Source organism: Brachionichthys hirsutus, unplaced genomic scaffold (assembly GCF_040956055.1).
Source record: "Brachionichthys hirsutus isolate HB-005 unplaced genomic scaffold, CSIRO-AGI_Bhir_v1 contig_1027, whole genome shotgun sequence".
NCBI classification, from domain to species: Eukaryota; Metazoa; Chordata; class Actinopteri; order Lophiiformes; family Brachionichthyidae; genus Brachionichthys; species Brachionichthys hirsutus.
This window is the reverse complement of record NW_027181091.1, coordinates 1-11303: the sequence shown is the minus strand read 5'-3', so window position 1 is coordinate 11303 and position 11303 is coordinate 1. Positions and strand designations below refer to the sequence as shown.

The 11303-nt window shown below is 58.6% G+C and overlaps 3 protein-coding genes across 3 annotated transcripts; 1 reads left to right on the top strand and 2 right to left on the bottom strand.

The window, feature by feature from the left end:
- Positions 1 to 1677: 1677 nt before the first annotated feature.
- On the bottom strand, positions 1678 to 3012 carry LOC137917260 (claudin-1-like). The gene is made up of 5 exons (XM_068760077.1): positions 2796 to 3012; positions 2550 to 2714; positions 2393 to 2474; positions 2204 to 2314; positions 1678 to 1925 (listed from the first exon to the last, which is right to left on the bottom strand). The coding sequence occupies exons 1-5, from the start codon at positions 3010 to 3012 to the stop codon at positions 1835 to 1837; spliced, it is 666 nt and encodes a 221-aa protein (XP_068616178.1). The 3' UTR covers positions 1678 to 1834.
- A 2068-nt stretch (positions 3013 to 5080) lies between these two features.
- Positions 5081 to 8170, bottom strand: LOC137917259 (presenilin-associated rhomboid-like protein, mitochondrial). Its single transcript, XM_068760076.1, is given in 11 exon segments — positions 5081 to 5375; positions 5485 to 5590; positions 5593 to 5634; positions 5637 to 5748; positions 5828 to 5898; positions 5964 to 6113; positions 6188 to 6283; positions 6874 to 6922; positions 7029 to 7169; positions 7232 to 7418; positions 8007 to 8170. Coding segments are annotated over 11 exon segments (1242 nt in total). The 5' UTR covers positions 8153 to 8170; the 3' UTR covers positions 5081 to 5233.
- Positions 8171 to 9018: 848 nt separating this feature from the next.
- LOC137917261 (nucleotidyltransferase MB21D2-like) lies at positions 9019 to 11299 on the top strand (the record flags this gene model as incomplete). Its single annotated transcript, XM_068760078.1, has 2 exons — positions 9019 to 9333; positions 10170 to 11299. Coding segments are annotated over exons 1-2 (1410 nt in total), but the record flags the coding sequence as incomplete, so codon positions are not given.
- Between the last annotated feature and the right edge of the window lie 4 nt (positions 11300 to 11303).

Genomic DNA, 11303 nt, shown 5'->3' with positions numbered 1-11303 from the left:
TCTGGTGATGGGATCCAGGTCTCTACTGGGTTCTGGTGATGGGATCCAGGTCTCTACTGGGTTCTGGTGATCTGATCCGGGTCTCTACTGGGTTCTGGTGATCTGATCCGGGTCTCTACTGGGTTCTGGTGATGGGATCCGGGTCTCTACTGGGTTCTGGTGATGAGATCCAGGTCTCTACTGGGTTCTGGTGATGAGATCCAGGTCTCTACTGGGTTCTGGTGATGGGATCCAGGTCTCTACTGGGTTCTGGTGATGAGATCCAGGTCTCTACTGGGTTCTGGTGATGGGATCCAGGTCTCTACTGGGTTCTGGTGATGGGATCCAGGTCTCTACTGGGTTCTGGTGATGGGATCCAGGTCTCTACTGGGTTCTGGTGATGGGATCCAGGTCTCTACTGGGTTCTGGTGATGGGATCCAGGTCTCTACTGGGTTCTGGTGATCTGATCCAGGTCTCTACTGGGTTCTGGGTTCATGGTTCTGTCTTCCTCGTGGAGATCTGGGAGTTCTGATCCGTGTTTCCTGTTTGTTTTATTTTTTTAGCTGGAGCAGGAAATGGTCATCGTTTCCTCTTCCTCCCCCAACAGTCGACCCCACCGTGCACGCCCACACACACGCCCACACACACGCCCACACACACGCCCACACACACGCCCACACACACGCCCACACGCACGCCCACACGCACGCCCACACACACGCCCACACACACGCCCACACACACGCCCACTCTGGTGGGGTTTCGTATCAGGTGTTGGATCAGCAGGTCACATCAACCGCCTGGTCCATGAGGCCACGCCCCCTCTGAATGAGGTCACTCAGATATGTAGACAGCAGCAGCCATACCTCACCTGTGTGGGTTAACTTTATTTATAAAGTCGTTTAAAACAACGGTAGCTCCACCCACCTGTCTGAACATTTACAGACTAAAACATAAAGAAACATGCAACATGCGATGAGCTGGCGACACATCCAGGGCGTACCTCCACCCAGCTGGGATAGACTGCAGTAACACCGTGAGCCACAAGGGGGATAAAACGATCAGGAAAATGAACCAATTAATGATTACCATTGACATTTAACTTTAGCAGACAGGCAGGTAGACAGGCAGGCAGGCAGGTAGACAGACAGACAGGCAGGTAGACAGACAGGCAGACAGACAGGTAGACAGGCAGGCAGGCAGGTAGACAGACAGGCAGGCAGACAGGCAGGCAGGTAGACAGACAGGCAGGTAGACAGACAGACAGGCAGGTAGACAGACAGGCAGGTAGACAGACAGGCAGGCAGACAGGCAGGCAGGTAGACAGACAGACAGGCAGGTAGACAGGCAGGTAGACAGGCAGGTAGACAGACAGGCAGGCAGACAGGCAGGTAGACAGACAGACAGGCCGATTGGCCACCGTCCACAAACACCTGAAGGTCAAGCTGCGGTTTTCTGGTGAAATGCATGCTGGGAGTCGTAGTTGCCTGGTGTGGCTCAGTTCTCTCCACCTGCAGGGTGCGGTACCTCAGTGAGATGTGTTGCTGCCCTCTGGTGGCTAAAATACGAACTGCACGATCAAATGAAAGCCGAGTCCCAAAGGCTGACGTCACTTCTAAAATGCTCACGTCATCATGTGGAAGACAGAAATGAACTAAACGCTTTGAAATGATGGAACTTTTCATTTTTGTCTTTGGTACAAAACATTTATTAAAATAATAATTATTAATAAAAATAAAATAAAATCACATTAAAAAATAATCAATGCATTTAATTTGGAATTTGTAAAAGCTTTCAGAAGCAACATGGAGCTGATCGATACATAAGTGTGTATATATATACACACGCTCTGGGTCACACGCAGGCCTTGGCGCCGTCGCCGTCTGACGCCGGCGCCGCCCTGTAGATGTTTTGTCCTCGGCTCGAGAATCTGTAGGAAAACTGGCTGCAGGACAAAAACAGACAAAGACGAAGACGCAAATGACAAAAGAGCGATCCAGGATCTAATTGTGTAAATATCGTTCTGGTGCTTTATTCTCTAAATCTCACTTCAGCCAATCAGAGTCCCGTATTTTGTGTGGAGGAGGGGTTACCTCCACCCGGGAAGTCTGGATCCGGATCCATATATATTCTCTTTTTTTCTATTCTGGACTGGTTCTGAGTTCATGAGAATGACAGCGCTCCCTGTGGACAAACACAGTATTACATGAAGTGTGGCTTTACCCAGTGGTGGGGGGCGGGGTCTTCTTACAGGAGCAGCAGAGCATAGCTCCTCCCAGTATGGCCAAGCAGGACGCCGCCCATCCCAGATACAGACCGGTACCCAGCTCGTACCTGCGGCACCGACACGCAGCGTAAGCAACAGGAAGTGACTCGCATGAGGCCGGAGGTCGGAGGTCGGTTGTGACTGACCGGGCGCCGACGAGCAGAGGGTCGTAGAACTCGTGGATGACCCTGGCGGCGTACCAGGAGGCTGCGATCAGGGTGAAGACGCCTGAGGACGGAGCAGACCCAAACCGTTAACGTCGACGCCGAGCCCCCGTCCAGCCCCAAACTGTTCCCGTTCTACCGGACAGGATGAACAGGACGCCGCCGGACAGGGCGACCCGGTCCTTGAGCCGCTCCGAGGGTCTGCCCAGCTTGGTGCATTTGAGACCCATCACTGAGACGATGATGGAGGACAGACCAACCAGCAGGGACAGGATCATCAGAGCCCTGCAGGCCTGCAGGTGAGCTGCAGGAGGACACGGACCACACGGTGACTGGTCGCACGTTGGAGGACAATCGTCTTCGTCCATGTCGTATCCGTCCTCACCCGGGAGTCCCAGCACCGTCCTGAAGCGGCTGCACTGGACGGCGCCCAGCGAGGTGGCGGCGCAGCTCGCCCACAGCCCCTCGAACAGCCGCTGGCCGCCGCCCACCGACTCCAGCTGGCTCCTGCTCTTCCACACCTGAGAGGAGGTGCAGCTGGACTGGAGACACCAGGACACCACGCCCAGGAGCAGCCCCACAACCTGCAGGCCCACCGCCATGCTGCCGGGGAACAGACGACCTCACGGGGTGCCTCAGGGTCCAGGTCCGGGTCCTCTCCAGTTCTATTGGATGCTAACATCGAACATCAGACAGCAACAGGTTTAAAAAACTATCTCAATCCGGGGTCCCCAAACTACGGCCCGCCTACACATTTGGCCCCGCCCCCTGAACAATACAAGAGATAGCACCGCCCATTTTCAGGGGGCCAGTGATCCTGAAAACATTCCCAACACTTCCTGAGAATGTCATCCAGATCCGTCCAGAACCTTTAGCGTTATCTGGCTAACAGACGGACGGACAGGGAGACAGACGGACAGAGAGACAGACGGACAGAGAGACAGACGGACAGACACAGAGAGACGGACAGAGAGACAGACGGACAGAGAGACAGACGGACAGACAGAGAGACAGACAGAGACAGACGGACAGAGACAGACGGAGACAGACGGACAGAGACAGACGGACGGTCAGAGACAAACGGAGACAGACGGACAGAGACAGACGGACGCCGGCGATTACGTCACATGTAACACAGAGCAGCAGCGGTAACCCTGATCCACTACAGACCCGGATCACACGGGCGTCCCAGCTCGGGGGGTCCTGAATCTGGACCGGCTGGGTCCAGTCCAGGACGCAGTTCTTACCGTGGGCTCAGACCTGGAAGCGCAGGCCGTCGTCTCTGTGGACCCGGTCCGGTCCTCGGGGTGGATGAACTCCGGCCGAGGCCGGCCCCGCTCTGAACACACACCGTTATCGACCGGCCGGACGTCACGCAGACACGACCCATCGATCACCGATCAGGTCAGTAATCCGGATCAATACTCGTCCTGATGGGCGGAAGAGAACTAGGAATCGAAGACTTGGTTCAATACGTCCATAAAAACAATGAAATCGAGTTCTGGTTCCAGTTTCAGGTGCCGCGACTCAGAACCCGGCCCGATTGGACTCGAGTCCAAACAGCCAAGGAGACGAGCGGAGACAAACGGAGACGAACGGAGACAAACGGAGACAAACGGAGACAAACGGAGACGAACGGAGACAAAAGGAGACGAACGGAGACGAACGGAGACGAACGGAGACAAACGGAGACAAAAGGAGACGAACGGAGACGAACGGAGACGAACGGAGACAAACGGAGACAAAAGGAGACAAACGGAGACGAACCGGAGACAAACGGAGACGAACGGAGACGAACCGGAGACAAACGGAGACGAACGGAGACGAACCGGAGACGAGCCGGAGACGAGCCGGAGACGAATCGGAGACGGACCGGAGACGAGCCGGAGACGAGCGGAGACGAGCCGGACACGAACGGAGACGAACGGAGACAAACGGAGACGAGCCGGAGACGAGCCGGAGACGAACCGGAGACGAACGGAGACGAACGGAGACAAACGGAGACAAAAGGAGACGAACGGAGACAAACGGAGACAAACGGAGACAAACGGAGACAAACGGAGACAAACGGAGACAAAAGGAGACAAACGGAGACGAACGGAGACGAACGGAGACGAACGGAGACAAACGGAGACAAAAGGAGACGAACGGAGACGAACGGAGACGAACGGAGACAAACGGAGACAAACGGAGACAAAAGGAGACGAACGGAGACGAACGGAGACGAACGGAGACAAACGGAGACAAAAGGAGACGAACGGAGACGAACGGAGACGAACGGAGACAAACGGAGACAAACGGAGACAAAAGGAGACGAACGGAGACGAACGGAGACAAAAGGAGACAAACGGAGACAAACGGAGACAAACGGAGACGAACCGGAGACAAACGGAGACGAACGGAGACGAACCGGAGACAAACGGAGACGAACGGAGACGAACCGGAGACGAGCCGGAGACGAGCCGGAGACGAATCGGAGACGGACCGGAGACGAGCCGGAGACGAGCGGAGACGAGCCGGACACGAACGGAGACGAACGGAGACGAACGGAGACGAACGGAGACGAGCCGGAGACGAGCCGGAGACGAACTGAGACGAACCGGAGACGAACGGAGACGAACGGAGACGGAGTCTTCTCTACCCCCCCTAAACACAAAGAGATCAAACAGCCTTTGTTGTGATTCTTTAATCATCACTTCCTGTTCCTCATCAATGAACATGAAAACGTGAACAGGAGGTGTGTGACATCACTGCATGGCTCCGCCCACCTGCTTCCGGCTTCTGTCTGTCCATGTCATACGTCTTTAAGTGTTTGTTTCCCCATCAGCCCCGGCGCTCAATGCCCGCCCCCCCGTCGCCGGCCCCGCCCCCGCCCCGCCCCCCTCGGGTCCTCAGGTTGTGCCAATGTTCAACGAGAGGTTTTCTGTTCTTCCAGACGACCTCCTGACCGGACAGGACGTACCAGCTGTGAGGGCAAGAGCACAAAGCATGATGGGAAATGAGTCCACTCGCCTCCTCCAATCACAGCCCACAACGACGCCGTTTAATCGCCGCTGCCATTGGTCGGAACTTACATTCCGAACACGGCTCCGCCCAAATGAGCGGCGTGGTCAAAAAGCTTCCAGCCCAGCACCATCCCAGCGGTATCCATGGCAACGATGGCTTTCAGCGCCTGGAGGGAGAGGATGGATTCACCGTGGAAGTCAGACAGGTGAAATGGGCGGAGCTAGCCTTACGCTGGCGCCGCTGAAGGTGAAAATGGGGAGGAGGACGATGGCCAGTTTGACTTCAGGCATCCCGGTGCAGACGGCGGCCAGGACGGCCATGACGGCGCCAGACTGGAAACACAGAACCCACGACATCACCCGACAGGTGGGCGGAACCGCGGCGGCGTGGAAACGGCCCGGTTCTACTCACGGCTCCCAGAGACGAGCCCAGCCTCCCGGAGGCCGTCTTCCAGACGTAACTGACCAGCGAGGAGAGAACACCTGGAAAACAGGTGAGGAGCACGTCAGCGGGACCCCCAACCACCAGGCGGCGGGCCGCACTTTACCTGCAGACAGGTAGACGGCCACAAACTGCTCTTGGCCCAGCATGGAGACGGCGCTGGTGGAGAAGCTCCAGAGGACGAGCATGTTGGTGGACAGGTGGAGGACGCCGCGGTGGCTGAAGGTGGACAGCAGCATCGGAGCGCACAGCGTCTCTGCAGGAGCAACAGAGCTCTGATTGGCTGAACCGAGCTCACCTGAAGCGGAACACCTGAAGCAGAACACTCACTGGAGGCGGGGTTAGCGGTGAAGTACTTGATCATGGTGCGCTGCAGAGACGGAACCCTCCAGCAGCAGAACACCACGGCGTTAGCAGCTACGATCGCTAGGGGGAGACAAAGGGGGCGGAGTCAGGCGGGTCCACAGAGAGGGCGGACTCAGGAGGGCCCACAAAGGGGGTGGAGTCAGGAGGGTCCACAAAGGGGGCGGAGTCAGGAGGGTCCACAAAGAGGGAGGAGTCAGGAGGGTCCACAAAGAGGGAGGAGTCAGGAGGGTCCACAAAGAGGGCGGAGTCAGGCGGGTCCACAAAGGGGGCGGAGTCAGGAGGGTCCACAAAGGGGGTGGGGTCAGGAGGGTCCACAAAGAGGGAGGAGTCAGGAGGGTCCACAGAGAGGGAGGAGTCAGGAGGGTCCACAGAGAGGGAGGAGTCAGGAGGGTCCACAAAGGGGGCGGAGTCAGGAGGGTCCACAAAGAGGGAGGAGTCAGGAGGGTCCACAAAGGGGGAGGAGTCAGGAGGGTCCACAAAGGGGGCGGAGTCAGGAGGGTCCACAAAGGGGGCGGAGTCAGGAGGGTCCACAAAGGGGGCGGAGTCAGGAGGGTCCACAAAGGGGGCTGGAGTCAGGAGGGTCCACAAAGGGGGCGGAGTCAGGCGGGTCCACAAAGGGGGCGGAGTCAGGAGGGTCCGTGAGGGCTCACCTGAGACCGTCCTCTGACCCTCACTCAAGCTGTGCCACCAAAGGTTGACCTGAAAGACAAACAGCCAAGATGAAACCTGAGATGTTCAGAACCAGGTCCAGGTTCCAGGTGAGCCCTTCAGAACCTCCGACCTGACCCCAGAGCTGCAGTCTCACCGTTCTCCTGACGTTTCCTCTTTTCTGGGGTCGCAGCCCTCCCAGCCAATCAGCTTGAAGCCCATTAAGGTAACTCTGGGCGCGGCCCTTCAGCGACTCGTACTGCCAGATGGCCGCCAGGCCGAAGGAGCAGCCTGTAAACTGGCATGGAGTCAACACCTGTCCGTGACATCACTGATGACATCACAGCGAGCGTCACACACCCCCACTGTGAAGGCGAGCGGCTTGATGAGTCGGCCGAAGGCCCGCGGGGAGCCGGGCGGGGCCCCGTTGCCCCCGCTGCCCCCGTTCAGGGACTCAGGGAGCTCCGTGCGAGGGGGTCCCGGCTCCTCCCGCGCCTTCCTGGGTTTCCGGAAGCCGCGGCTCTGCTGGAGGCTGCGAGGCCACCTGCTGGACAGAAACACGAACTGCACCCTGAGAGGGGGAGAGATCATCAGCTTCCGGTTTCATCGTTGCGCCGTTCTTCTACTGACGCGTTCCATTTGCATCAGTGGGATCGATCACTCTGATTGGTTGTTGAGCGCATGAGAAGCAGCAGGTGAGCAAGGAGGCGAATACAGAAACTTCTCATTGGTCTTCCATTTGAATTTAGAGTACAGGTGCGGTCTGACCGGTTCTCACTGACGTCACGCAACTCACCACGTCACGTTTTCGTAATATATGACTTTTATGATTGCAGTCAGAGCAATTGAGAACTAATAATGACCGTGTGCTAATCGATATGTTATAAAGGTTGACTGTGGTCTCCTCAGCTACGCGTACAATAAGAATGTTTAGATTCAGAAGTGACGTCACCGCACCGCACCGCACCGGAACGGAACACAACCGAAGACCAATAGTTACACCTCATTATCGATACTGTTCTAAAACTAATCTCCACAGACCCAAACAAACAGTTAGCTACCGCTAAAGCTAGCTAGCATCTACCAGCTAACACTGGCCGAGGCCGCTGCTCTCCGTCCGGTCGTCGTTACCGACCTGCCGCCCCTCACGGAGCTCCGTGAAGCTCCTCCGATCAGCGGAAGCCGGACAGCGCAGCTCCTCCACGCCATGACGGAGCACGGTGACCCGGCGAGCCGCTCACTTCCGCTCGGAGGAACGGCAGCGACACCCAGAGGACACATCCAACACTGCACCTATGAAGAAAGATAAGTAGTCCGCGTGACGTCAGCATAAACAGCATTTTGAACTGCCTTTCAAGACTTTCAAAATAAAAGGCCTTTTTAAAAGGCATTATATATTCATACGCAGGTGACACTATCGATGCCATCACGTCCATTCGGCCTACAACTTTAAATTATATTAAATTGATTTGATTTAGCTAGAATTATTTATCATTATGATGGGGTTCAGGTTCTTAGTGTTAGCATTTAGCATATGTTTTACAATATTTCATGCATCCATCTTCTTCCGCTTCCCTCTCCCCAGACACGTCCTCCAGCTCCTCCAGGAGATCCCGAGGAGTTCCCATGCCAGCTGGGACTTGTTCTAGTTTGGTTGAAGACCTTCATCCAGGAGGCGTCTTCAGGTCTGAGAGACTGGTAGAGAGTTTAGAAACTTAAACTCCTGTTGGAGCAGAAAACAAAGAAACAAAGAGCATACCGAAACCACCAAGGCAACCAGACTCCCCAGGAGTATTAGCATTTCCTTTATGAATGCTAATGTTACCCCGCAGTCATGACACCTGACTAACGAATCCCCCGGAGTCCTTATCTTCCTTAAGGTGACGGGCTATTGCCCCCCCCCCCCCCCCCCCCTCAGGTGAGCTGTTATGCTGAGATGCATCCAGGTGTGGCTGGGGGGCGTGTCTCTGTTCAGGGATGGTTTCTCCAGTTCAGCTGTAAGTGGCCTGTATGTAAAATAAAATAGAGATAACCTGCCTCGAAACGTAAACAGTGCCTTTATTTTGGAGGCAGCAAATGTCGGACGTGTGTTCCGGTAGCTGTGTTTGGTGCGGTCAGGCTCGGCTCGGCTCGGCTCGGCTCGGCTCGGTAGCATCAACCTGTGAGCGACCGCGGAGGGAAGATGGCGGCCCCTGCTCTCTCCAGCCGGCCCGGTTCGGCGGGCAGCCTCGGGAACAGCCTCGGGAACAGCCTCGGGAACAGCCTCGGGAACAGCCCCACCGCGGCCGGCGGCAGGCTCGCGCACGGCGGCGTCGGGCCCGAGCTCGACTTCAGGTCGGCGGCCCGAATGGAGGACCTGAACCGGCTGATCCAGGAGTTCAGCAAGCACGACCAGCGGGAGTACGACGACCAGCGGGCCCTGGAGATCCACACCGCCAAGGACTTCATCTTCTCCATGCTGGGTGAGCGGACAGCCGCGGGGACGCGGTCCCCGGTACGCGGTCCCCGGTACACGGTCCCCGGTAGTCAGGGACACGGTCCCCGGTAGTCAGGGACACGGTCCCCGGTGGTCAGGGACACGGTCCCCGGTGGTCAGGGACACGGTCCCCGGTGGTCAGGGATACGGTCCCCGGTACGCGGTCCCCGGTAGTCAGGGACACGGTCCCCGGTACGCGGTCCCCGGTACGCGGTCCCCGGTAGTCAGGGACACGGTCCCCGGTACACGGTCCCCGGTGGTCAGGGACACGGTCCCCGGTGGTCAGGGACGCGGTCCCCGGTACGCGGTCCCCGGTACGCGGTCCCCGGTAGTCAGGGACACGGTCCCCGGTAGTCAGGGACACGGTCCCCGGTGGTCAGGGACACGGTCCCCGGTACGCGGTCCCCGGTAGTCAGGGACACGGTCCCCGGTACGCGGTCCCCGGTACACGGTCCCCGGTGGTCAGGGACACGGTCCCCGGTAGTCAGGGACACGGTCCCCGGGGGGGGAGAGATACCTCAGGTCAGGGTCTGAGACCTGCGTTGACTTGTGGGACAAGAGTAGAACATGTCTCAGCAGCGACCCGTGTCCATCTCTGGTACCGGTACCGGGGCCGATCCGGAGTGAGCTTCAGTCATGAACCAGACTCTCAGAACGAGGCCACGCCTCTGCTTCAACAAAACTTTATTAGCAGCGGCGCTGACTCTGTTCCACACGAGGCTGAGGAGACATTCGGGTGTGGCTGAGGGGCGGGGGGACGGTTGGACGTCGTCCCGTGTCCTCGGTTCCGCAGTATTTATCACATCGTGTCCTCCCTGGCAGGAATGGTCCAGAAGTTGGACCAGAAGCTCCCGGTGGCCAACGAGTACCTCCTCCTGTCGGGCGGCGTCCGGGAGGGCGTGGTGGACGTGGACGTGGACGAGCTGAGCGTCTTCGCTCGGGGCACGGACTACGACATGGACTTCACCCTGCTGGTCCCGGCTCTGAAACTCCACGACCGCAACCAGCCGGTGACCCTGGACATGAGGCACTCGGCCCTCGGCCACTCGTGGTTGAGTCTCCGCCTCTTTGACGAAGGGACCATCAGCAGGTGGAAGGACTGCTGCTCCGTGGTCGAGCACGCCGCCGGCGGCACCAACTACTTCTTCTCCCCCACGCTGGTGGCCGACTGGTTCTACCGGGCCGTCGCCCTGGTGCTGCTGGAGGTGCAGAAGAAGCCCCAGCGGGGGACGCCCCGCGTGGCCCGGCTGGAGCGCCGCGGCGCCGTGGTCTCCGTGGTGCTGGGCGTGGGCAGCAGCCGGATGCTGTACGACGTGGTCCCCGTGGTGTCCTTCCGGGGCTGGCCCGCCGTGGCCCAGAGCTGGCTGATGGAGAACCACTTCTGGGACGGGAAGCTGACGGAGGAGGAGGTGATCAGCGGCTTCTACCTGCTGCCCGCCTGCTCGCCCACGGGCCGGCAGGAGAACGAGTGGCGCCTGTCGTTCGCCCGCAGCGAGGTGCAGCTGAAGAAGTGCATCTCGCCCGGCCTGATGCACGCCTACCAGGCCTGCAAGGCGCTCGCCGCCGCCGCCGCCGCCGCCGTCGGCCCCTACCAGCTGCGCAGCATCATGCTGTGGGCCTGCGACCGCCTCCCCGCCGGCTACCTGGCGCAGGACGACTTCTCCGCCCACTTCCTGCTGGGTTTGATGGACGACCTTCAGACCTGCCTGGTCAACAAGGCGTGTCCCAACTACTTCATCCCGCAGTGCAACATGCTGGAGCGCCTGTCGGACGAGGCCGCCGTGCTCCACGCCCGCAAGCTGGCGTCCGTGCGCTCCGACCCGGCCGAGCACCTGCGCACCGCCATCGAGCACGCCAAGGCCGCCAACAGGCTGACGGTGGACCTGCAGTGGCGAGGCAGCGCCGGCAGCCTCCTGCCGCCGCCGTCCGACGCCGGCGGGGACAACCAGCCCGACG